Source organism: Nothobranchius furzeri, chromosome 10 (assembly GCF_043380555.1).
Source record: "Nothobranchius furzeri strain GRZ-AD chromosome 10, NfurGRZ-RIMD1, whole genome shotgun sequence".
In the NCBI taxonomy this organism is placed as follows: domain Eukaryota; kingdom Metazoa; phylum Chordata; class Actinopteri; order Cyprinodontiformes; family Nothobranchiidae; genus Nothobranchius; species Nothobranchius furzeri.
The window spans coordinates 52,637,591-52,665,311 of record NC_091750.1 but is presented as its reverse complement, the minus strand read 5'-3'; the positions used below and the strand labels follow the sequence as shown (position 1 = coordinate 52,665,311).

Genomic DNA, 27,721 nt, shown 5'->3' with positions numbered 1-27,721 from the left:
CAGAGCCGCTGGGTTCCGGTCTTAGCGGCCTTGCTAGACCGGCGAGGACCCGTACACATACGCATCCTACCCGTGGATTCGGACACACCCTTTAACTCCACTGAGTTTTGGCTAGCATCTATGAATGTTACTGAACTACAGAAGCTCTGCATGGACAAGACGTCAAAAACTAAACACAAAAGACTTCAATGAACGGGACACATTTCATTCCAGCAAATACATTTTCACAGTTGATGCCAATACCAATGCTCCTTCAAGGAATGTGCTCCTGGCTGCAAAGCATTGTACCTCCAAATACAAAATGTTGTCTTTACTTGTGAGTGTTTATGTTTATGTAGACAAATAAACTTGTTAATACATGTAGATAAAATATGTAGATACATAAACTTGTTTATATTCAGTACAAATTATATAGATTTTTTTTAGTTTCAGTCAGTTGAAAAATATGAGAAAAGACCCTTGAGAAAATAATCGTGAATTAAATCGCAATTAAGATTATTTTCCAAAATCGTTCAGCCCTAGTGGCGACACACACACAATTTAAATAAGAGCGGCTTACTTGGTGCTTTCCTTTTCGTCTTCGTCTGACCAATGTCTTGTAGTTCTGGTTCTTTTTGGTCAAGTAGTAGAACAGGACACAATCAGCAACGCACTGAAAATAAGAAAGGAAATAATCTGCATTTTTAAAATTTGTTTGCTTATTTCATTTGGAGCTTTAACAGTTTTCTAATTCGGTTTTCAAAATTTTACAGTTTACCTTCCTTTCCAGATAAGAGGCAATCAAGCCGAAGTTCTTGGGGTGCTGTATGAACCTGGAAAAAAATCTGTTATTTGTGGAGAACTAAATATTTAAAACAAGTCAGCACTGATTTTTTTAGATGCAAAGTCAGACAGACAATTCTGAAATGGTGGAAGGTGGAACTAGATCATCTTTGGTGGTCCCCTCTACTGCTCGTGTGCAGTACATGTCAGGATGCATAAAACAGAACATCTAGAAACTCAATGAAGATACAGTCAGGTCCATAAATATTGGGACATCGACACAATGCTAACATTTTTGGCTCTACACCACCGCAATGGATATCAAATTAAATGAACAAGATGTGCTTTAACTGCAGACTGTCAGCTTTTATTTGAGGGTATTTACATCCCAATCAGGTGAACGGTGTAGGAATTACAACAGTTTGCATAGTAGTATCACTGAGGACCTGACTGTACCTCAGTGATACTAGTGTAGAGTCAAAAAAAATGTATCCTCCACCACGAGAGGGAACACCTCGTTTGAGTCGTCTCTCACTGTGTATATTTCTGCTTCTTCTGATTTAGTTTGGCAACTCAAGAACATTTAATGCAAATGATCGCATAGCAAGAGCAATTAAACAGGAAGTGAACTCCTAGAGTTGAGGAGGTTCCTTCAACTGAAGAAACGACAAGAATGGCAAATCGATGCCATAGTGACCCCATTTCTTCTTGAAAGGTCAGATAATGTTCTGTTTTTATGGTTGTTTGACAGTAACCATTGCGTCCAGCACTCTCCTGTATTCTGGAAACATGACTTAGAGGGGAGCCTGAAGAAAGAGGGTCAGAGCTTTGTAGGGATGGACAATATAATCGGCAACAATATCGGTATGGGCCGATGTTAAGTCATCTTTTAACATAACGGTATCAGTTTGATAAATAAAACCGGGCCGATATTAACAACCGATATTTTTCCATCTTGCCTCCATTTGCTTGCCTGTTTCAGAGGGTGAGGGGGGTGATGTGTAATTGTTTAGTCATGTGAACAGTGAATTAAATCATTTCAGAAACGTAAATGTGTGTGGTGTGTACATAATAATGTAAATTCAGCTTTAATAATTTTCATTCTATGCAAAATCTGCTGATTTTAGAAGCATTAACATCAGTATATCGGTATCAGCAAACATCGGTTATATATATCGGCCATAACAGTGATATTAATATCGGATATCAGTATTGGCCCAAATATTTCATATCGGTGCATCACTAAAGCATTGCATTATTTAAAAAAACTTAGCTTGCTCGAACATTTTTTAGCAACTCTTACCCTACCTTTTAGTCCCAAAGTCCATCTGTTGACTCTTTTCCAATAGTATCAGGTACTAGGTTGCTGCCCCCTTTTCAGTATCTGCTTCAAAGTGGTTCCAAGTGTACTGAGCCAGGCAAAAAACGTGATGTCAGAGACTGTTGGTCACTGGGTGCTCCTGAGTCTTTTGCCTTGCTGCCAACAGCCTCTTATGGGTCACTTTTTATCGGAGACTGACAAAACGCCATGGACTAAGAAGAATGCTCAACATTGCTACCAAGCTCACCATAGTTGTGTTGTGCTTTTGTGCCGGGTACTGTTTTGTGTCACGCTACTTTCAGATCTCTGGGGTCTGTCCCACTATAAGCCCAACCACTAGAGCCCTTTCTCAGTTGAAATCGTGTAGAGCGGAATAGAATAGGGAGAGTCAAGCCGCACTGAGTAGGTGCTAGTGGAAAAGAGCCACATGCACTCAAATAACCCAAAGAACCAACTAACCAACCACAAAGAACACACCAACAACTCACTTCTCCTTAAAGATCTCCTTCTCGTGTTCGGTCCAAACATTCATAAACTGCCTGGCTTTGTACACCTTCATTGGGTCATCCATCAGGCCGTTCATGTTGATGAACTTCACCCGTCTCTGCTCAGAGTCGTACATCATGGGAGGGATGACTGATAGCTGCCTCATCTGTTTCTCATTGTTCTGAGGGACATTGCAAGAGATCAATGTCAGTTCTAAGGACAACTGTTTCCCCTACTTGGTAAGCAATCGTACAATTTACGGAAACAACTTCCAACATTTGTGATAAAGTACAAAAAAACATTTATTCTAGTAAAAAGAGACAAACTGTAACTCTACTACTTAGAACACGGATATTCTGGTGATTTTCGGTGTGCTGAAACAAGAGTCTGGAGGAGGTATTTGTAATGTTCCCTCCATCTTTACAGACTTTGAATCCTGGGTCAATATCAGAGATGCACAAAGTTACTACTGATGCACATTGTCCGCACATTGTCCTTCCCTACTGTTACTGCTTCACAATTAAAGATGTCTCTTGACCAGCAAATGAGATACTTTTACTAGTAAGATATATTGCACGCTTTATTTTTTTCTGTGCAGGGCAGAAGGAAGCTCATACTGACAGTCAGGATGTCACCTTTAAGGTTTCCTGCAGTTGGTACCTACCTCCTGCTCAGAAAGGCCATCGATGATTTCTGAAATCTCGTGCTCACTTCTTGCAATTGTTGCAGAAAGACCCGTCCCTCTTTGTCCAACTCTGTGGGAAACAAATATTCCAATTTAGAAAGAAAAATAAACGTTACAAATTTACTACAAACGTTAAAAAATATTATAAATAACACACAAAACATCTAACTTAAACCAAAATGTTATCTCTAATCCTTTCTTAAGGAGATTTTAAAAATACTTTGAACAAAACTTTGTGGCCAAAAGAAATGAATAAAACACTCGATGTCTGATTAGTTTTTGCTTCCTCCTCCAGTCAAGCAGCTTGCGTAAATAGCACGGGCACAAAAACACTTCCTTCAATGTTTCAATAAAAGCCCAAAATGTGGCTTTCAAAATGGAACAAGAAAAGCTTCTTATTGAATGAATAAAAGCATTATTTGTTATATTAACGGATTATTAAAATGTGCTGTAGCTGCAGCCATCTGTGTCTTGATTAAACTTGAAAAGTGACAATGGCAAAATTTATGATGAATTCAATTTTGATCATTTCAATGTTTTTAATGAAGAAAAAAAAACTCAAGTATAAAAATAAGTAAACCCAGCCTTGAGAAACTGATAAATGAAAAAGATTCGTATTTAGTCCCCGTTCATTTTTAGACTTTAGTCAGCATCTGCACTTCTTTATCTGTAGATTTGTCCTGGTGAAGAAATTGCCCCTGTTCGGTTACCTCTGGAAGCGCTCCTGCTGCTCTCTCTGTTTGCGGATTTCGGGGAATTGCCTTTCGTAGTACTCCCGTGTTCTGCTCTCCTTGGCTTTGCGTCTGGGGTTGTTCTCCATGCGTTCCACCTTCTTCTCCCAGGCCTCCATTAGCTGATCATAGCGCTGACAGATCTTCTGCTCCTGTTTATACAAAATCCATCAGAAAAAGATTGTCTAAATGCAGAGAAACAAGATAACCTCGCACTAGCAACAAGAAACGGGAGATCATGTTGATATTTTCATAAAAATACTCGTAATATGCAGTTTAAACAGAAATGTACTTACTCTTTGTGCTACCATTACAGAACTCCGCTACATGCCATTTTGAGAAAACATTCTCAGATCATAACCTAAAGCAGGTAGCTTATCACACAAGCTTACTTTATAGAAAAGCGAATGTTCTACTAGGGACAGGAACTAACTGTATTTGTGTCTCCTGATCCATGTACAAGCTGTTCTGATGCATCTGGTATGTTTTCAAAAGCCCTCCAGAAGGCCCTTGTATTTTCATTACTGAAGCCCAATCTGTTATTGTTAAAAAGGTACAGCCTGTCCACCATAAAGGACAGAAAACCTGCAAAAGCAGCTAATGCCCAGAAGAGTAAGAGTTAAAGGTTTTGGTGGAGGTACAGGAGGACGGTGATGAGGACAAAACAAGCCTTATTTCCACTCTCTGCTGTGACTGACAAACAATTCACCTTCCTCTTGGCACAGGGCCATGTGCACTCTACCATTGTTCAGAGTCTAAAAGGTCCGTCTGACTCTGACGGAGCAGCTAGAGAGAGAGTTTAAACTCACTGAACCAAGGCAGCACAAACCCACAGCCTCCAGTTTAAACATTAGATGATTCTGCAATATTTAAATAACTGATAAGGAAGGCAAATGCTCAGCTAGCCATTTCCCAGAAATGTTGTTTGATGTAACAATATTTGTTATTCTACTGCACACAAAAGTTGTTACTCCCTCACACAAAACATGCAAACAAACAGGGGAAACCAAGGCGTCTCCTGTTCTGGAAATACATCCCAACTACCACAGTGAAGAGAAACAGTGGCAAATTAAATTCCCTGAAGACGACTAGATTTCGGTTAACTCTTTTAGCCGAGACCAGCTGTACTTGAGAGGTGAAAGCCAATCGTTTGTGATTCGCGTTTAATAGTTTCCTTGGTTGAAAATGTCTCTAATGTGACACGATGCAGCCTTATGACGACTGGCTGTAATGTACGACTGAAGAGCTCAGGTATGAAGCCCAGGTCACACTTTCAACTGTCGTAGACAAAAATTTTGTCGAGAATAGAAGCGTGACGAAAAACGGAGAACGTGATTTGCAGGTCTGTGACCGACCAGTTCAGTGTCTATGACGTAGCTCTGCAATCGACCAATGAGCATACACCCAGGGAGTAACGCAAAAACCTAGCGAGGAGAGCATAATGCAAGTGTAGCATTAGCAACATTAGCAACAATGGAGACTATATGCAAGAACAGGTGGAGCACTCCTTTCTGGAGTTTGGTTCAGAGTAGGAGGAGACCGGTGTATCAGTCGCCTAATATATCGGACCGTATATTTACAGTTTTTTTAAATATATCTGCATCAGCCAATATTTGTCCTTAGTAAAGACGATTCAGTCAGGTACATACTTGGGCAGTCCGCAGCTGCTGCTGATTTTAATTGAAGTATGTCTTTTTACGTTCACTAAATACATCTGCATAATTAACACTTTTCATTAACTTTATTTAGGTGTCTGACTTTAATACAGAGCCATGCACAAAGTTAAGATTTAACAGTCAGTTCAAAAACTGATTCAGCTTTGGGAATTTTAACTGATGTTATTAGTGACATTTTAGCATGAAAATAAGATGAAAAATGTCTGGATATCGACCGTGAAAATCGGCAGTACATATCGGCCATCGGGCGACCGTGTCTCCTACATATTGGCATCGGTAGTAGAAAAAACAATATCGGTCGACCTCTAGTTCAGAGTTTAATAAGAGAAATGTTCGTGCTTTTTTTCTTTCATCGTTGCTGTCTTGGGTACCTGTCGGCTTTTAGTGACCAAAGCTTTCCGGTGACTACATTGTAGTGAAGTTGGTGTGTCCTGCTAGGGCGAGACACCATGCAGTTTCGCTTGATGAAATCTTGGTCATGTAGCGTGCCACCGTTCTGGAGCTTGCACAGTGTAAGACAACGCAGTTCTTTGCAACAGCCGAAAAACGATTAGTGTGAACCGGAATGAAAAAGTAGAACCAATGAGGGTAAGTGGGCCACACTATAAAAGTGTCTGCAAGTTTTAACCAAAATACTAATGACTATATCCTTAAAATTCAAGGCTTGGTGTCTGGATGAACTAAAGGGGAAAATAATGATGACAATTCTTTCTTTTTATGCACAACTAATGTTGTCCTGAATTTTACTTAGCAAGTTTTCTGTATAGAAATGATGCTAAAGTGAAAAGTTTTTTGATCGGAAAATGATGGATTGCCAACTCTGGTCAGGGGAGAGGTCCTTCCTCAGATGGGAGAGTTTAAAGATCTCAGGGTTTTGTTCGTGAGTGAAAGAGGGAAGAGAAAATTGACGAGTGAATCGAGACAACAACAACATCCGCAGAGATGCAGACCCTGAGTCGGTCAGTTTTGATAAAGAGGAAACTTAGATGTCAATGTACCATTTTTCCTCCCCATCCTCACCTATGGTTGCTAGCTTTGGGTAACGGGCACCATTTCCTCCATAGGGTGGCCAGGCTCAGTCATTCAGGAGAGACTCTGAGATGAGCCACTGCTTTTCCATGTTGAGAGGAGCCGGCAGTGATGGTTCAGGTATTTGGTCTGCCAGGGGAGGTGTTTTGGGCATTTCCTGCCAGCAGGAGGACCCCAGGTCAACCCAGGACACATTGGAGGAATTACATCTCCATGTGTAAGGGAGCACCTTGGGATCCCACCAGTGGAGCTGATGGAGGTTAATAGGGAGAGGACGGTTCGGATCTCTCTGCTGAGGCAGCTACTCTCCAAGTCCAGATAAAAACAGACAGATGGAAAATTTTAATACATTTTAGCATGCTCCTTGTCTTTCTAATATAACAATTTCCTCTCCAACAGCATGAAGCTCAACAAATGGCCAATTGTAAATTATCTGTATTTGATATAGCAATTTCTAGAGTCATAGAACCCCCCAAAGTGCTTTATAACACAATCAATCACCCACATGGTGATGAGCTTCATTGTAGCCCCAGCTGCCCTGACAGAAGCGAGGCTGCCGTACACAGGCACCACCGGTCCCTCCGACCACCACCAGCAGGCAATGTGTGGAAACAGCGACAGGCGAAGCGGGGATCAAACCTACAACCTTTCGATTACTGTATGGACACAAAACTCCTCTGCCACCATCACCTTGCACCTGACTTGTATTCAAGTATCAGACATTAAGAGTGGTTCAATGATAAGGTGATTTCTGTGAGCAGAGGTCATTTGAGTACAGCAGTCATGTGAAGATGGTTTCACTGACTATTGGTAAAACAATGGCTAACACCTTCAGTTTGTGAATTGCTGGCACAAATACATCAATCGTACCACAAACAATTCCCACGTTGCTTTTCTGACACTCACCCTTTGTTTACGGGCGTGGTTTCTCCTTTTAAAGAACAGAATTAGCTTCTTCCTCATGACTTGATTTCTGAAAGAGAACAATAAAAATCCTGTTAACTAATGGTTTTATATACTTGCACAGCATCAAAACTATGTGAAAAAGTATTTGTCCCCCTTAGATTTCTTCTGTTCTTGCTTCAGATTAGCAAACAAAAGTTAATATCAAAGATAAGCAGAGTAAATTTTAATTTTTAAAATAATTTTTTTCATTTATTAAGAAAAAAGGTTCTTTGTGAAAACCAACTAAAAGGAGATTACAGCCAGTTATTAAAGAGGTCCTTCACTCATATTTTTAATACATTTGCAGTGGTCTACAGTAGGAATAAATGCATTGTGAATCATATGATGGAGGAAAAAATGCTCCAGTGCACCTGTTTCAGTGCGGAGAATTCAATCAGAGGAGAAAGTAGCTTCAAACGACAAAATATGGAGTCTCATTTACTGATATTTGGACATCTCGCCTCTGACTGGCTAACAGCAACACGACTCTACCACTGACATTGTTTGCTATTCAACATTGACGTTTTATCTCAACAAATAACACAAGCCTGGAGCAGAAGGTAGGTGTAGGAGACTATTTCATGTTCACCCTGCATGTTAAACTCAGACTGAATAGTGAGTAAAAAATGTTTCTCAGTGAAGGACCTCTTTAATTACAGGGTCAACTACTTTTTCATACAGGGCTAGGTTGGAGAGTATTTTTGTTTTGCTGTAATAAATGAAATCATCATTTAGTTAGGTATAATGAAAACAGTTTGCTGAAAACAGCAAAAACAGAAGAAATCTGTTTTTTTTTTTTGGGGGGGGGGGTACTTTTTCTCACAGCACTGCACATCCAGAGTCTTCTTTGAACCTGTTATATATCAACAGACAAGTTTGTGCTTGGCAAGCACATTTGAAATGAGTTCATTTTAATTCCAACAACTCATCCAAAACCATTGTTAATTTGGAGTGTGACATGAACAGAATACTAGGAACTCTTCTGTTTACACGTCATGGTGGCTGCGGGGAGAAAATAGTGAGAGCCCTGACCCTGAGAGCGTGGCCTGTTGAGCAGGTTCACATAGAAATGCTCTCTGTCCTGATAAAAGGCCGAGCCAGATGGGCTGCTCTCGTGGTACACACTGATAAGGGGTTTTTGTCCCAGACAACACGACCTTCAACCCCCAACACAAACCTAGACAGGCAGGCGTGCACACGCACGGCCACTTCCTTCATCCATCACACTCCTTGGTGTCAGTAAGGCAACTCAGTCAGGTGACTCAGCAATCAGATTAGACAGCTGGGCTTATGAGGACTCAGGTGAAACATCATGACTCGTGCAATCGTGCTGGAATGACCTCAGCAAACCATTCATATGTTCATTAGAAGGACTTTTATAAACAAATGACATATTTACGTTTTGATGTTGTCATGGTAGACCTTTGTGTCTGATGGCTGGTTGTACAGCGGCTGAAAACAAAACACCAGGTTAATTATTCATTAGCTGTCAGCTAATCAGCAAAACTCAACCGTTTCCTTGAATTTTTAAAGGTTGAAAAACGTACCAGCTCAACCTTGGGACCAAGACCTTCCAGAATTTTATGGGCCTCCTCAGCTTTCTTCTAAAAAAATTTAAAAAACATTGATGGATCAATGTGAGTGATGACATAATAGCTTAGACATACACCAACAATGGTTATTTTTCTGTTCCATATAAAACAAAAATACAAAACTATTTTCTCTACAAGGCTCTGAAAGAACTAAAACCAAAGTTGATGTTTTTTCTAATAACTCAAAGTCTTTAAATGGCTTTTCAATTATGAGCAGTAGTCCTTCGTACGTTCAGAGTGAACAGCTGTTATTGCCAGAAAAAAGCTACACATGAAACGAAAAAAATATAATTACTGGCTCTGGCATGAGATTTTTCCTGGATCAGCGGAGACTTTCAGCTTGTACAAGATCATTATGAACATAATGACTTGCGGCGTAATTTCACAAGCCCCCATCAGATGTAGACAAACAAGCACTGCTGTCAGACTAAAAGCTGCATGCAAATCTCAAGCAGCTTCTCTTCCTTAAGGGTTAACGGTTGACTGAGGAGAAGAGTGTCTCGGCTCTCTCCCACCATAACACTGTCTGACAGTGATGAACTCCGGTGACCTCCCCATATAACAAACACCCCATCCCTCTACTGTGAGGAGAAAAAGGAGATTTTCTACACTTAACATTACCTGCTGTTATTTTTAGGTTCAAAGTTTTAGTAGAAACTTAACACAACTGTGGCGTGTAAAATCCAGATCAGGCACAGCGGGGAGAAATTTCAGTATGTTAACAAAAAGGCTTCAGTCAATTTAAGACAACGTTTACTGCTTGGCTGGGGTTGCTATGGTTACCTGCAGATTTGAAGACTCGGACAAGTCAGTAAACTAAAAAAACAACGAAGAGTCAGGACAACTTACTCTGTTCTCATCATAGATAATCTGGACTATGCTGCGGTGCTTGTGCTCCACAGGGGGAGGGGTCACCGGCTTCTCTGGCTCCACCGGCTTTGCTGCTTCCTCCTCGAGTTGTTGCTAAGAGACAACATCAATGCATAAACGTCTGATAAATAAATAAGAAATAAGAAATCCACTGAGTCCCACTTTTCTACACATGACCAAACTCTGTTCCGGTAGCTTTATCTGAATTTGTTTTTATTTTGTGGTGAGAAACCCGGGTTTTGATGGAGTTTACTGGATCTTATCATCCTGATGTGAGAGACTCGTGCAGGTTTTATCGGAATATTCCCCATCGTTTCTGCCAATGAGTCCATGCTGATAAGGGCAGAGGAGGTGAAGCTTTTATAGTGAGGTGCAGGAACACACGAGGAGTTGCTGAAACTCTACAGATAATCAAATCCCAGAAAATCTTTCCAGACTAAGCTGAGGCATCTTTGTCAGGATAGATTCTCAGATATAAAGAGTCTGAAATCTTAAATAGACTGCCTTAGAAAAACAAACACAAACTAAAAACTAAAATCGGTCAGAAAGAATAGCCAAGGAATGTTTTCTTAGGTTTGTTTTGTTAAACTGGTGAAACCTTTGGGTGAACTGGTTTGAGCTTTCAAAAGGAAAATACAACTGAGTTCTGAGTGTTTATCAAAAAGAATTGTAAGGAAAAGTTTGACAGCTGTCCACAAACTGTAAATATTATTTTAATTTGGAGGTTTTATCAGACACCACTGAACTTCAAGCATTAGAACCAAACAATTTTAAGAAAAAATTGAGATTTTTTGCGATTTCAATTCGATTAATTATTTTGCTTCAGCACCATATTCATAATGTACTGTAACATGACAGGAAATGACATCATACCATCAAAACTTCACTCTTATAATGCAACGGTGAAAACTAGAGTTAAAATAGCTTTCAAATGTTTTTAAATTAACACGTAACATGGAGAGTTGTCCTAGAGTTGTCTTACTAAAGTGGCCTGCCTGGACGTTTCTTAGGGCCGCTTGAAGGTTTTTTCTCACAAAATCATCAACACATTTTACATGCTTACTTTGATTTACCGTAACTCTTTAACAGTATGTGTCATTGGCTTATGATTGGTTAGCTAAACTTCACCTTTCAGCTCTACATGAACACATTGATTCACGCTCTTTTGCTCCACCCACATCCTCAGAGATGAGCTCATGACATCACAGGCCGTAGACCGCCTATGTGTTCAATCACGTCCGCATTCCTAAGGCAGTGTGGAACGAACGCGGCCAGCCTGGGGCGGGCAGGCAGAGCCGATGCTAATGTGCAAGTGACATTAGAAAAAAGACACCTGAGCAGAATTGATCTGAAAATCAACTTGAGTGACTTTCCTGTTTCAGCCACTGACAGACCCAATCTTGCAAAATGGGACTATTACATTACAAAACATTCGATTCAGGCCACACAATGTCCTCTGTGTCTGCTCTGAGACAGAAAAAAAGGCCCAGCTGGGTTTCTCACCTGCTTTTTCTTCAGCTTTGAAATCTGCTGCTCTACTTTAGCAATTTCCCTGTCCACACGGTCCATGCTCTGGATGAGCTCCTCCTTGGAGAGTTTAGAAGGTGAAGTGTCCTGCTCGTCCCCCATGTGCAGCGTAGGTACTCCTGGGGACTGGGACTCCACTTTGACAGAAAACTGAGGCTCCTGACATTTACAAATAGATGAATCATTGTAAGGCCTGTAAAAAATATTAGAAGAAATCTGTGGAGAACTATATGAACCCCACCTTTTTGATCTCCATAGTGGCTCTTAAACTGTCCTGTACAGAGTGAGGCATGGGCAGCACCATCCCCCCAGCAGTGGGAGGAGTCCGGGAGATGTGGGCTTCAGGAACAGTCTCCATGCGAGGCCGCTTAGCCTCCAAGGCCTCATGATCTGCCTGGGCTGTGATGGAGTGAAACTGCTGCTCGTAGCCATGGCGTCTCTCTGGAGGCCTGAAGTCAGAACAGTAATAAGATCTCAAGCAAAAATGACTGTTTAGTAAAACAATAACAGACTTTAATTTTGAAGACCTGTAATCTAGATTAAAATAAATTCTGGTGTAGATTACAGGCCGACCATACCTTTCAGTTCCCGGGTGGAACTCAGACAATAAGGAGGGTCTTCTCCGACCCTGTGGGTCCTGCATGTGTGTACGATAGTCTGGCATGGGGAAATCCTGGGGAAAAGGAATGAAAATACAGCAACCTGGTCGAGAGCAAAAATGTAGGAAACAGGTGCCCTATGGGACTGATGAGCTAACGGCTAGTCCAAGATCAGATAGGAAGAAAGTATCATTTTTGGTCTTTGATCAGGCAAAACAAATGTCAGAATACGGACATGAGACAATTGGTGAAGTAGTTTTATGAACAACAGCAAAGATTTTTGGTACTGGCAGTAAGGCTGGACAATATTCAAAAAACCAAATTGGTTAAATTAAATTCATGTTGATCAATATCGATAATTATTGAAAAATAAAAAATAAAAACCTGAATATAGGACGACCACGGTTATAAGACAACCCGTCCCCTTTCCATGACTAATCTTCAGGAAAGGACAAAAAAAAAATCACTTTTTAAATCGACTATTTTTATTGAAAATTTGAGAACAAATACTGAGCAAAAATACTATTTTAATGCCAACTATCAGAACTTTGCTGACATGTGAAATCTAAAGTCAAATGAGGCTTTTATTCAGACGCCCTCTGTCTCGTTGTACTCACTCTCATTCTCACTCATGCTGCTGCGGTCCAGGTGTACCATCGCTACACCTGCCAGCTCCTCCCAGAACGTCATCCTCACGGCTATCCAATGCATCCATGCATGCAATGTTTGACGCCTCTGCTGAATTGACTACAGTCATCTAATACTTCTCATAACTCTGCCTTAATATGTTAACTCCCTTTGACGACAAAAGTGATTACTGTGTGGGCATCAGAACGAGCCCCCGCACCGTGAGAACAAACATCCCAGCTCTAAAGCTGATCTTCATCTGCGAAAGTCACATGACCAGGAGGCAGAAGGCCGCTGCTGTAAAATAAATGTGAGGGCGAACCGGAAAAGCTTCTGCCGATCACAATTCAACAACAAATTATGAAAGAACGGATAACGCTCGAAACACGAGGATTCTTCCTGATGCAAGAGGTGAGTCTCCTCTTTGTTTTGGTACTTTTGGCGTCGACATCATCATAGAGCACAACGTTTTGTGACTCTTAAACTGAAAATGCTGGCAGGGAAGGGCTTTTCTGATCATGGAACGGCTGGCAGTGAATTAGACCCTGATTATACGACCCCACATTTCAAAATTATTTTCAATGAAAAAAAAAAACTCGTCTTATATTCGGGTTAGGGCTGCACGATATTAGGAAAAGCTGCGATATTCGATAACAGTGCTTAATATTGCGATATCGATATTACTCAAGATTAATGAACAAATACTAAAGTATGCAGTGTTGATGTCGTCTGGCGTGTGACGTCTGCTCTGGGTTCAAAGCAAACAAAAACTAATGCATGAATTCCATTACAACATACCATTTTTATTGCAAAAATATGCAGCTGCACCTGCTACTGTATTAGCAGCAAAACAACAAACTGCATGCATGCAGTTTCTCAGTGACTTTAAAACATCACCTCCACCATAAAACTTTTTCTGATGCTCCGAATACAGAAAAACATCCCTTACCAGGGTTTTTGAATAAATAAAAAAATCTGAAAGTAAGTTTAAATGTTAAATAGGGCTGGGGGTAAACGATTATTTTTAAAACGATTATTCTGACGATTATTTTATCGAATAGTCGACTATTCTAATGACTATTTAGAAAATTAATCTAATGATTATTTTTCTATTGCACAATTAACAAAAACCAGAAAATCTCAAATAAATTCCTCAAAAAAATTGATAAATTCTTACTGTAAGAGAAGAAACACTACAGGCCTTCCATTTTGTATAACACTGCTTTTATTGTGTTGCGGTTGGTTATGTTCTGGTGACGTGTAGAACTTGGGAGTGCAGGCTGCTGCCTGAGAGGTGGTAGAAGATGGAGTGTCTCCATGCTGCTTTGTTTTGGTCACTTATGTGCGTGAGGCGAGTGGTCTTACGGGTTAAACCAAACTCAGGTGATATTTTACACTTAACCGAAAACCCACAACACTCTAAATGTAATAAAAGGGAGATCTACACCACAAAAAAGATGAACTCTAAACCAAAACGTAACAGCTTATCCCAACGCAAGAAGCTGTTAGCGAAGATGCTAACAGTAGCTTTACCAACATTAAGTTCAAGTTACCAAGTTTAAATAAACCAAAAACACCCAGCAGCAAACAGACCAGCACGGAGGAGAGACTGCTACCACCAAAACAGCTCTCCTAATGTCTGAAAGAAGCTCCTTAATGAAGGGAGAAGCGCTCCCGGTGATTTTCTACATCTGCTATAGACACGAAGCAGCGCATCTGACCCCGGAAGTTGTTGTCCGTTGCCGGGAGACGAAGGGGCAAAACAGGAAAATAATCTAGTAGTGGACGGACGTTGTTCCGGGTCTTCGGTATTTGGCGGAGATGTTAGTGAAGGCGGAGAAGAGGGCGAACTAGAGGAAAAACAGGCAGATTCCTCCTCTATTTACAAACTCCTGGGGATGCAACAAGTGGGCGCGGTGCGTCGATTTCCAGATCTGACGTCGACAAATTTTTAGAATTGAGCCGTCGACTTCGTCGAGGCTTCGCTACAGCCCTAATGTTAAATAATAGTTAACATCACTTAAATGCAACAGCAAATTCTCTCATTGCTACTGAGCATTTTCTCCACTTATGTGTTTAAGATATAAGGCTGTTGCTGTAATTGGGAAGTGAACTGTGCTGGGCCAAACTAGGAGAATATTAAGATTTTATGAGGGAAAGAGAAAAACAATTGTCTACCTTTCAGAAGAGGAACTGGCAAAAAAAAACTACATGGAAAATATGTGAAAACGTTTGGTTTTAACCCCAAATTGAACAAGTTTACCTAGATCTTAAAAAGCAGCTCAGATGATGAAACTGCAACTATGATTCTCATAACAAGCTAACAAACTGAACTAAGATAACCGGCTAGCAGAGCTTCTGACTGACAGTTTATGTGCAGCAGCAAATCAACTATCCTGATTAACAAGGTTATAAAAGCTCATAAAGGAAAAATCACTTTGATGTGTGGGGGAACTTTTCCAGGCCCTCTTTAGCAGGGTGGGACTGGGAGGAGAGTGCTGTAGCCTTTTAGCTGGAAGCTAACCGGAGCCTGGGGCTAACATCCCCACCCGGTGGAACAACAGCGACATGAAGGTGGGTTGGTTCACCGGCACATGTCGGAGTCAGCCCGGTAAAAATGATTAACGACACCGAGCGTACTCACGTTCACGCTTGAAAGCAGCGCTGATTTCAGAAACCTCAGCACAAAGTGTGTTCGTTGCTCTGAGCCAGCATGACGAACAAGGGAACGGCGCCGCAAACTCTGTTCAGCTGTTGCTTTCCAAAAGAGTCTATGTAGGGGGCGGGCGTATTATGTGAACGGACCCATCTGATTGGCCACATATAAGAAGGGCTACATTTGATTGGTCAAATAATATTTCCGCGTAAAAAACAGAGCTGGTTTACAAAAAGCTGATGTATGACACGGATGGAAATGTTGAACCAAACATTTATCGCCATTTTTGACGTGTTTTGCGATGGGCCTATCGCACGTCCTGTTATCCCGATGATGATAATTTTTCGATATATTGTGCAGCCCTAATTCGGGTCAATACGGTTTTAACAAATATACAGTGATATTTACAAACATGACAGGAAATTACTTCAAACTGGGCTTTTCCTGGCTCAAATTGAGGCAGAGGTGGTACCATCCTGACCATGCGCCAGCACATGCATACTCTGTGCATTCAACTGCCTCACTTTTTTAAAGACTAAATATTATAAAAGGCTCAATAATATGCATTAGATTGGTGTTTAGTTCCCTTTTTCCCATCTGAAATTTATAGTTAAAAATATTTTTAAATATTTGACCTACATTTCAGTAACATTTTAGGTTTGTATTAATAACACTCATCTTAGTCAAAATAACACATAAATATATCCAGTAAAATATAATGCATTTCATTAACATGCATTTGTGTTGGAAATGGTAATGACATTTAATTTCTGCTGCTAACAATGTAATGGTGGCATGTCTATTATGTACGGGTTAGGGTTAGGGGGTGTTCCGTTTTGCCTTGGCCCCCAAAATGCCTTGAAACGGCCCTGGGTGTGTGACTGAGTTTTGAAGGTGATCTGAATTGTATCAGATGTATAAATATTACATGTGTAGAACTTATTTCATACAGGTAAAAACGTGTACTGGAGATAAATCTACCTACATTTGACTTTCACGCTTTGTTTTCTTGTTTTTATTTAACTATTTGTCTGTCCTCTCTGTCATCTTCCTGCATCTCCTCTAAATTCTCCAGAAAAACTGCTGCCTGGATCCTTATTTTTTCACCTCATCAGTTACTTTTGAGCAGATCAAAGGGATCTCCTGACCGCAAAGTGGAGTGCGCGTTTCGATGCTGCATCAGTGAGGTGAAATCACTGCAGCACACGATGAGAGGAGCGCGTCAGGAACTATTAAAAGACAGAATACCAGAGAATATAAACAGATATGAACGATCATGTGTTAATAATAATGTTTTGTTGCGCCACCTTGAGAATGTATCATGCGCTGGACGCACCAACGATCAGCGCTCTTGCGTCCTCTCCGCTCAACAGAATCCTGCTACGCTCAGAGTCCATAAATATTTTAATATAGGCAGAAACTGGATCTTTCCCTGAAAGATATCTAGCCCCCATAACTCGATCCCTGCTCCTGGATGAAAAACCGAACATTTTGATCAATGTAGGAACCCCCCCGGACAGAGAGTGAAAAGTGGACATGTCTGGGGGAAAGAGGACGTATGGTCAGCCTACAATAGCACCAACCATAGATATGTACCAACTAGTGAGAAAAGCTATTTTTGATCTTTTTCTGCAGCAGTTTTAGCGCTTTTTGGTGCACCGCTGCTGATACAGCACCCCTATAGTGACGCAACGCTGCAACTGCAGTTAAAATAACATCCATTTAGCTGGGTGCCGAGTGAAACCAGGCTAGGGCGGCACAAAAATAGCTGGAGGCGGCCACCACGCAAATTTGAACGCCGGAAAAACCCTGTCATACCATCCTGCTTTAACCAGGGCTGCCAACTCTCACATTAGCTGTGTTTCCATTACCGGAACATCAGAGTAAAGTCTGGGACATGGAAATTGACCGGGAGACAGGATCCTCTAGTCCTCCCAGCTGTTGTGTCTCCATTCAAATTCAGCCCTTACAAGACTTTGCAGATGTCAGCATATAGCAACAGCTTTGGTAGTGAGTGATGTCACTGATCAGCGCTAAAAAGCATCCACATTAATATAACATTAAAAGTAGGGATGTGTATTGAAATTCTGGTGATACGATATGTATCATGATACGGGGAAACGATACAATGTATCAAGATATATTACGATACATTCAGCCAGGCGATATTAGCGATTTTTTTAGACTGAAATTATTGTAGAAAAATGCCAAAAACAGTCCAAACTGATATGTATGTTTAACTCACTCACCGCCATTGGCGACTAAAGTCGTCATTTTAGATCCAACCGTTCACTGCCAATGACAACTAAAGTCTGACGACGACTGTTTGAAAATCGGAACGAGCCCCCGCGCTGAGAGAACAAACATCTCAGCCCTGAAGCTGATCTTCATCCGCATATGTCACACGTCACGTGATCAGGAAGCAGAACATCAATGTGTTAGGAGATCGTTTTGGGCCGTTCCTGTAAAAAAAAGTGAGGCGCGAACCGGAAAAGCATCTGCCGATCACAATTCGACAACGGATTATGAAAGAATGGATAACGCTGAAAACATGCGGATTCTTCCTGATGTAAGAGGTGAGTCTCCGCTTTGTTTTGGTTGTTTTGGCGTCAACATCATCCTAGCATGCAACATTCACTGACTCTTTAAAAAAACAGTAAAAACGGTGAGAAACGCTGGCAGCGAAGGCCGTTAGCGATCAGGAAACGGCTGGCAGTGAATGAGTTAACATGAGGTATCTGAACCATAATAGAGGGATTTACATTTCAGAGGTGGAAATAAAACTCATAGCACACTGCTGCTGGTAGGTGGTAGGTGTGTGAATTGTTGAAGTTAAGATTATTTGATCAAGTAGGACCTGTGGTTAGCTGGCTCATGTAAAACATGTCATGTCTTGAAAGAATCGGAATCGTTCAAAATCAAACGATGCCCAACCCTGACTGAAACTCTCCAAATAACACAATGATAACCTTTCTGATTTGAAAATGATCTGCATAATAATTTTTTGTCTACTAAAAAGATTCATTATAATCTGAAAGCAAGTGTGGGAGTTTATGCTTCTTAAAATAAGGGCAGAATACCAAAGCATGTCCACGTTATAAAGAAGGGGATATTCCTCTGAAGCTTTATCGCTGAGTGTAGAGTAGAGGCACAACAACATCTAGCAAACTAATGTAATTTTTGTTACTGAAAACCGATTAGAATCAGTGTAAAAACAACAGAGGTAAAGAAACACCTGAAGGTTATCAGCAAGGTATGGTTCAGCAAACAAAGTTTCAGGAAACATTTAAGGACCGTTCTTATCCACAATTTAAGCAAATAATGAAATGTTCAGAAATGTTCCGCTGATAGTTTTCTGCGAAAGTGAAATTCGGCGAAGCTCCATCCAATAATAGCAAACAAGGACTAGCCAACATTTAGAAAAGTCAATTAATGTGCAACTAAAAGTGTGCCAAAATTAAAAACTAAAACTTTATTACAGTAGAAATGCCGTTACTGCAGTATAACACAAGCTAACCGCTGTCTAACAGAGACAAACACTCCTATGATGATGCATCCAACTTGGGAGATCATCACCCTGCTAACTGTTCTTCTTTATTTTATAGCTCTACTTAATTTTATCCTCAAGTACAGACCAGCATCAAACTCACATGATTAGTTAGAAATCTTTACGGACCACAAGATCATAGGAGCATGTGCAGACCGCTTACATAGATTCTAATAAAGCTGCCATCTGATCCTGAATATACAAAGTGGCATCAGAGCGAAGTCAGTCAGGTGTGAAGGAGCAACACCTCACTAGTGCAGCAGGGACATACACTGCTGTATGAAAATGAGCTAAATATGTTGCTCACTGGGATGAAATGAAGCATGATGTTCACTACAAATTAAGACAGTATGCATCTGAAAACACGACAAACCAAGCAGAATCTAATCCAAACCGATCATCTTCAGATTACAATGACATTGTACGACTAAGAGTTAGGCAATTGTGCTCGCTGTAATTCATGTAAAGAAGATAAAATGTAATTTTGCCAATTTTAGTATTAAACAAAATAATCACAGACCAGAAAGTGTATAAAAATTAGAAACTGGAATTGGGCATGGAATCATTTGATATAAACGCTGCTAAAACAAAAATAATTCAAATTGCAAATAGTTTTTATTGCTAAAAATATATTCTTGTTTCTTTTTTAAACTTAAGCAATATCTGGTCCAGAACCCATTCCAGAGGGATTTTAGATGCAAGTGTCTCAAGATGATTTTAAACAGCCTTCAGGAGAGTCAAAAACACACATTAGCTAACACAACTAAGCACGTGGAGGGTTTACCTGTTGGTGGCGTGTGCCGGTGAAGGTGTACTGGACAGAGTGTGATGGGTATCGGTTCTGCTCACTGCTGAAGCTCCCCTGGCTAGGGGGATAGCCCGAGCTACTGGACATCCTGACTCAGAGCTGGTGGGCTGTTGCTGCCTCACAGGTCAGAAAGCTTAGCTACACCATGTTTGGATATAAAAACCACCTGGAAACAGAAAACACAATACCTCCACTGGTCACCATTACATTTTAAGAATTACAACACAGGTTTGTAAAATGTTTGTGAATGAAAAGAAATTTAAAAGAATAACTTATGCGAACATCAGAAATGACACCATTTGTTTTTCAATGGACAAACAAATTCACAATGATTTGATACTGCAATAAATGTTTCTAACAAGCAGGTGAATTGAGATGTAAACCCCTGGCGTGATATCATCTGGTTTTTTGGCAGCGTGAGAAATAAAGTCAGAATTAAATCAAAAATTACCCAACAAACTGATTTAGGCTATGGCTATTAGAAAATATGCACTTGTAATATTGCTATGAGAATGATAAATCCACTTTTTCTGTCACCACAATACCAACAACACCCCCTATGAGCTGAGAGTCCTTAGAACTATTTATGTAGATGTTTGCAAGCAGTTTGGGTCTACAGTTTTTAAAAAGGCCTTGTAAAATTGATATTGCAAATAATAAAAATGCAATTTTTATAGATCTTTTTTTATTCTGCAGCCATGACTTACACTAATGCTTTTGAACAAAAACATAGGAGTAACTTGTACAAAACAAAGACTAAATGTTAAGAGTTTCAGCTCCTAACTGCAGCAAATCTTATCGTAGACAAACGTGAATTTGAAAACTAATATTCTGAAGTTCTTGTTGATCACTGAAACATTTTAATAGACATCTGAAGTTCAAAACTAAAATGATGTTAGTATAAACCCTGGGGTTCTCTAAATGGCCTGTATTTGACATAGCACCTTCTAGAGTCCTGGAACCCCCCAAAGCGCTTTACAACACAATCAGCCATTCACCCATTCATACTCTGATGAGGATGAGCTACGATGTAGTACCAGCTGCCCTGGGGCACACCAACAGAGGCAAGGCTGTCGAGCACTGGTGCCACCGGTCCCTCCGACCACCACCAGCAGGCAAAGGGGGTTAAGTGTCTTGCCCAAGGACACAACGACAGCGAGAGACTGAGCGGGGCTCAAACCTGCAACCTTCCGATTATGGGGCGATCACTTAACTCCTGTGCCACCGTCGCCCCAGCTCTACATGTGAGGTGTCTAACCTTGGTCCTCCAGGAGCCATATTCAGCAGGTTGTTTTGCCTGCTTAAATACACCAGATTTTAATCAGTAGGACATTAATGGGATTAAAAGGTAATTCAACCATTGAATGAAGTGTGTTGAAGCAGGGAAATAACAAAAACATGCTGAATAACCGCCCTCAAGGACCGGAGATAAAGACTGGTTTTGAATGTTTCTCAGCTTCAACACATCTGATAATGCTTTTGCGTAGCTTAAGGACCTCTAAACAGGTAAAGAATCTGCTGAATCACGGAAGCAAATAAATATGCTGCATGGTGGCCCTGGAGGACCAAGGTTGGACAACCTTGCTCTGCATTCTGCTCCTCCTCCTCAGAAGTTCTTCATTAGGCTTCATGCGGTCATGACAAACAATAATCAATTATCCTGCCCCCAGATATTTGACTAATATAGTTTTTGAAGGCTAATGATGCATAAACAAAAAACACTGCATCAATCATGGTTTTGTAGTTACATGTCACTGATTATGTTGACTAATCGCTGCCCTGAGACACACTTCTGACACTTTTTCTAAGGGATTAGCTCAAAACTCATTCCAACAAACTCCCACCAGACACCATTCCAGTAATGATAAACTTGTTGTGGAGGATCCACTTGTTGCCACCATTCAGAATAGGGTATTTTTCAAACTGTCTGCACACGTCTGACATGTTCACTAAAACATGGCATATACTATTAAATGTTCTAATATTTACAATATCATATACATGACAGCAAACTACTGACCATAAATTTGCATTGTCATAAACAACTGATAATGCAGATACATTATTTTGCCTCTAATTTGGCAAAATCTAGAAAGACAAATCTGATCAAACAGATGGAAAGATGGAGCACGAGCAAGAAAGTGGATTATAATCCATTTATAAACAAGAATTGATTTTTACAAAGCACGAATCTTCAAGAACCTTTTGAGTTGATTAAAAACTGACAGGGTGTAAAATCAGATAGAAAAACTATTTACTTCTTAGATGTACATTAAACCTGTATGAAGATGGTATACAATGTGCAGAAATGTTATGTTCCTTTCGGCAGTGCTCTGAGGAAGGCTACAGCATTAGCAAAAAAGTAAAAACAAATTTACTACGCTGCGTTTAGAAAATAATTAAACCAATGAAACCTTGATTTGTTTCCTTTAAGTAAATAATTATGATTTGGGCTTGTTTAAAGGAGACATAACATGAAAAACCCACTTTTTTATCCATTAACACGGTGTGTTTCACATTTTAAGTGTCTAAGTGAGCAAAAAGGCTTATATTATTCACTGGAGTTGCTATTTAGATATTTAATAATTAAGTTTTGGGCATATTTGTCCACCCGTTCAGTTTTTCAAATTATCTATTACATCAGTAATTTATTTCGTCAGGATAACTACCAAATATGGTAATGGCCCTCAGCTAAACACAGAGCCAATCCGCCATTTTTTCTTCTTGCTAAGATTTTTTGTAGTCCTATTGGAAAAATGCAGAATGTCTGGTTATTTTAGCCACACACAGCTCAAAACTGTTCCTCGTTTTAAGGAAGGGTGGTGTGGCAGTATTTAAACCCAGGAGCTGATGACACTACTGCTAAAAAAACACAGAAGAAAAAGTAGTGTGTGTGTGTGTGTGTGTGTGTTTGTGTGTGTTTGTGTGTGTGTGTGTGTGTGTGTGTGTGTGTGTGTGTGTGTGTGTGTGTGTGTGTGTGTGTGTGTGTGTGTGCGTGCGTGCGTGCGTGCGTGCGTGCGTGCGTGCGCGTGGTTCGTTCGTTCGTGTCTTCAGGCTAGTAAGTACTGAGGGCTTCATCTATCTAAAAGGAGTCATTTCCATCTGAATTTGGCAGCACCGGGACACAGCAGCAGAGCGGTAAGCTTCATATCACTCTAAAATGTCGACAAACTTTACTTTAGATTTACGGGCATTAGCAGCACTAAAGCGTTAGCATCCAGCTTGCTATCGCTAGCACAGTATGCTAGTAAAGTTAGCACCCAGATTAATGTGGATTTGGCTGATTTTCGTGGAATAAAACGTGATTTCTGATCAACTCCTTCTTTTACACCAGATGATAACCTTCCACTGATTGTAACAGCAGAGAGCCTGTGTGTTATTCTACGTGAGTGTGATGTAATCTTAGCATCCAGTAAATAAAGTCCCATATCAGCTAAAATGCAGCGTGACAAAGTCATTAAAGTGCGTCAAAACAGTGGATTTAATAGAGTTTTAAAGAACAATCTCTGAGTGGAGTGAGGTTAGTTTTTTGTCTCACTGCAGATATAAAAACGAACTCTGCATCAGTCAGACGCAGCAAAGCTCACCGTCTGTATGAGCGTGAGCATTGGAAAGCTGATAAAATCAGCTTTAAAATAATTAAAACAAAAGTAGAAATGTTCCTTTGCTTTTTAGAGTCCACATCCAGAAGGCTGGAGCCGTGTTTCACTGACAGGCTGTCAGACTAACGCCCTGATGAGCTCAGCTGGGACAAACTGGTCTGGTAAGTGAAGATCTGCTTCTCCAAGTCCTTGAGATGCTAGTAAAAATAATTTAGCCAGCTTGCTAATGTTACTTTTCTTCTCCTCTAAGGAACACAGAACGTTCAGATGTTGAAGCTTCACCTACTGAGGAAGGAGACGCACCAGTAAAGAGACGGTCTGGACCAGACCAAAGTGAGTGATGACACACCTCAGCCACCCTCATCATTAAGAACACCTCACCCCCTGAATCACTCCGTCTGATGACAGCAGAGTGATTTATTTGACGTTTTACTTGTTTAGTCTGTTTAGAAATTATTGAATTACATTATTTTCTGTAATCGACCATCTGATCTGGATGTGTGCAGAATAACTTTCCCCAAGTTCAGCAGCAGCTGGCCTACAAAAACAGCTGCAGCATGTAGTAAGTCTGTCTGCACTGCTCTCTAATGAGCTTCCTTTCATAAGGAATCATTTGTATAATTTTAGTGTCACTATTTTATTACATTTGTAAGAATATGAAGTCACTGCAGCAAAGTGAACTTGTGAACAAACACAAACGTGACTATAAACATGAAAGCTAAAGAAACAACTTTCCTAAAGCTGCTTGTAAACAAAATATGTCATTAAAGTTATTGTCTATCATTGCAGAATATGACGATGACATCATGGAACTGGTCTTTGGAAAAGTTTTCCCTGAACCAACTCCATTTCTAGATGAGGTAGAGAAGATCTGCATCTCACCAACCCTCTGGTCTCAGAGACAACGGAGGTCTCCCACTGTTATCCAGGACCAGTTTGAAGCCCACATACTGCCCCTCCCTCATCATCAGGAAACGTCAATCCGTATCCTGAGGACAACAGAAGACGGCAGGAGGACAGGAACTCTGAGACCTAGATACCACCAGCACCGAGACACAAAGCACCTGTGTGCATAACGCCTGTTTAACTACTAAAACCTGTTTATTATATTGTTCTACGTATTTGCTGTGAGGTTAATACTTAGAAAATTTGTATATTAATGTAAACAATTAAAAAAATCACTGATTGTATGTTTTCTTTTAGATGTAATGGTCCAAACTCCGCCTTGTAGACATTTATTGCATCCTGTAGGTAAATACACAGAACAGGCTCAGGTCCAGGATGACCCAGCATGCTCTTCTTCCATTCTGGCTGTTAGGAATTGTATCAATAACTCGATGCCTACTGATGTTTTCACCTAACGGTATTTATTTAGAATGCAGGTAAGATTTAACTATATTTGTCAGCAAAGCAGACTGATCTTGGGAATTTCACTGCAGCACTGATGTCCACCTCTCTGTACACATTAGAGAGAATTACCACTTTACAGCAAAACACACATTTAATAAAGATATAGGCTACACATTGCAGACAATAAAAAAGTTGTAAGCATTAGAATTATAATGATCACATTAAAGAACATTTGGAGGAATGTTCTTTATTTTTGACTAGAATCTCAAATCTTTAAATTAAAATGTAACTGCTTTTTATCCATTTTCAGCCATTAAGACACCCAATATAAAATAAGACTACTTATAAAATTATTTATAATTATATGTATGTATATATATATATATAGATAGAGATCTTAATAAAATATATTCTTTTAATGGTGTTTTAATGAGCTGTATCATTTTTTAAAACATTTTTTATAGAAATAAATAAGCAAGCAGCATTCCTTGTGTGTGTGTGTGTGCGCGCGCGTGCGCGCGCCTGCTGCTTGTCCTTCCGTCGGCCGTGACGGGTGTGTGTGTGTGTGTATGTGCGCGCGTGCACGTGCCTGCTAGCTTGTCCCTCCGTCGGCCGTGACGGGTGTGTGTGAGTGACTACAGACAAATGCATGAGAGAGTTAGCAGCCTTGAAACAGCTTGATGAACTACTCTCCCCACATGTTTTAAAAATGCTAATATGCTATGCTAAATCTGCTATGCTAAATAATGATTTCTCTATAGAACTACAAAGTCCGGCTGGGGGAGGAGAGTACAGGTCTGCACTATGGAGGGGGGGGCGGAGTTTACAGCTCCTCCTCCAGTTTAAAGAGACAGTACCCAAAACGGCTCGTTCTCAAGACTCTCCTCAGAACAGGGGTAGATGAGGGTCTGTAGAGCAACAATAATGAGGAAATCAGACCAAAGAACTGCAGTTCCACTGTTTTTAGACCCCCAACTGAAGGATTTAGATGTAAAAAGGAATAACTTAAAAGCATGTTATGTCTCCTTTAAAGAGCAAGTTCACTGAGAAACTGTTTTTACTTGTCATTTTTACGAATAGGTCATTCAAAGTTTCAGTTGCACGCTGAATGTGAAAAATAAACAGGCAAATGATCAGGTCAGAAAAGCCTGACAACTAGGGTTGGGCGATTTGTATAATTTTTCCACCGCCAATCATCAGTCTAATGAATGACGATGGGCGATTTATTCATGCATGCACATTTTTATGCAACATCACGATGCACGGACTGATTTGTGAACACGGTAGAAGTCCAAAGACTGATTTCTTTTTTTTATAGATGTGCACATGTTTGGTGGAAGAGAAATTTAGATTTTTCTATTTTTTAAATTTTGTATTTGTTGTTTGGTAGTCTGATGTATATAGCCCACATTTAACACGGTAAAATTGTTAAAAAGAAGCCTCGTCTTTGTTACTCTGAGGTGCCCACTATGGCATTTTATTTAAGCAAAATGTTTTTTCGGAACAAAGGCTATTGGGATTTTTTTCCTTTGAGTTTGAGAAATTACATTTTTGCTGCAGAATTTGGACGCACTATGAGGGAGCAGCCAGAGGTCACATGATCCATTTATCCCTGTCACTTTCATTTTTAGAATAATAAATAATCATTCAATTTCCAAACATTTTTAATTAATAATTAGTCCAAACAAGCTGAACAGAGTGCCCCAGTAACATAAACAATGCAATTAAACAATTTCCCTTAAATTAGGAACATTTCACCTGCTGCGGCTCAAACGCAAATTCCTTCTGATCCGTGGAAACCTGAACTGATCACCTTCAGCTTGTGCATAAATGTCTCTAGGGAGTTTGCGGAAGAGGGTTTGAGGTTCTTTTGTCTCAGAAAGACTTGTGGCTGTTAAAATGTTGTTCTGGATTAATCCACGCTCTGCTGATACACAAGCGCACAAGCGGGTGCTGAATAACGAGCGCTACTTGTTAAGCCAAAGTTTTAAAATCAGGAAACATTTCTCCAAATGAAATAACCAGAGGTCTTCCAGGCTTTCTGAAAAATAGGAGGATTTCCACTTTCAGCTCAACACTGCACTCTTGTGCACGATGTCGAGTGCGTCACAGATGCTCTCTCAGCTCCTCTTGGCTTGCGTGCACTTTCAGCAGCGAGATGCGTGAAAGTATGAGATAATGCTCAGATGCACTGATGGAGATCCTTTCTTGTTTGTTACCTCCACTATGTTCTCTGTGCGTGTGTGTAAAATATCTGTCATTAACAAACTAACTCGCTGGGGGGGGGGGGGGGGGAATAAATAAATAAACAAACCATCTCTTGTAAAAACAACCAAAACGACTAAGCCCATCAGCGATGGTTGAATGATTTGTCCCATCATTCAACCCTACTGACAACTGCACATCACATTGAATTCATAGACTCACCCATCTTGGCTATTAGAAGCTAGCCATTAGCATTAGCAACTCCACAACATGGCAGAACTCCTTCAGGCTTATAGTATTTGTGGAGATAAAGCATCAATGATGCAGAGCAACCTGAGACAGTAGTGGAGTAGCATTGCTCTTATCCAATCAGAGGTGAGATGTCTGGAAATAAAACTCCACAACCTGCCATCTTCTGCTCCTCTTTCTTCTGGCTCACTTCTAGTTCCTGAAACAGGAGAGTGGGTTATTTCCCCACAGAGATCGACTCATAAGGAAAACAATTTGTGAACTTGGTCTTTAATCCACAAGATGGAGAACTTAGAAGCCGTGCTTCTATGACAAGTTCACTGAATCATTTGAATGTTTCATTTTGTCATTCTGCTGGTGAAGGTTCTCAGTCATCTAGGTCATGGTTATCCAAAGGGGTTCAAATGAAGGCAACTGGACTTATTTGGTTACTTGAAGATGTTTTGCTTCTCAT

At 40.3% G+C, this 27,721-nt stretch overlaps 1 protein-coding gene and 1 long non-coding RNA gene across 8 annotated transcripts in view; one reads left to right on the top strand and one right to left on the bottom strand.

Annotated features, from left to right (window-relative positions):
• ncor1 (nuclear receptor corepressor 1) overlaps positions 1-27,721 on the bottom strand; it is an 85,091-nt gene that overhangs the window by 54,841 nt on the left and 2,529 nt on the right. For 4 of the 7 annotated variants that reach the window (XM_054730663.2, XM_054730664.2, XM_054730665.2 and 1 more), the window contains exons 2-14: positions 19,838-20,027; positions 12,203-12,297; positions 11,866-12,073; positions 11,601-11,783; positions 10,077-10,190; positions 9,183-9,239; positions 9,035-9,087; positions 7,597-7,663; positions 3,965-4,137; positions 3,234-3,324; positions 2,572-2,750; positions 758-824; positions 560-652 (exon numbers count right to left, since the gene is read on the bottom strand). In XM_054730663.2, the coding sequence (XP_054586638.2) occupies positions 560-652; positions 758-824; positions 2,572-2,750; positions 3,234-3,324; positions 3,965-4,137; positions 7,597-7,663; positions 9,035-9,087; positions 9,183-9,239; positions 10,077-10,190; positions 11,601-11,783; positions 11,866-12,073; positions 12,203-12,297; positions 19,838-19,948 (1,491 nt within the window). In that variant the 5' untranslated portion in view covers positions 19,949-20,027. Of the gene's footprint in view, positions 1-559; positions 653-757; positions 825-2,571; positions 2,751-3,233; positions 3,325-3,964; positions 4,138-6,681; positions 6,851-7,596; positions 7,664-9,034; positions 9,088-9,182; positions 9,240-10,076; positions 10,191-11,600; positions 11,784-11,865; positions 12,074-12,202; positions 12,298-19,837; positions 20,028-27,721 lie in introns of those variants that run through there. The other 3 variants (XM_015961166.3, XM_015961170.3, XM_054730667.2) reach the window with 2 other exon arrangements.
• Positions 22,910-24,370, top strand: LOC139072233 (uncharacterized). Its single transcript, XR_011521818.1, has 4 exons — positions 22,910-22,999; positions 23,537-23,624; positions 23,714-23,796; positions 24,253-24,370. It is a non-coding gene; the product is annotated as an uncharacterized lncRNA (long non-coding RNA).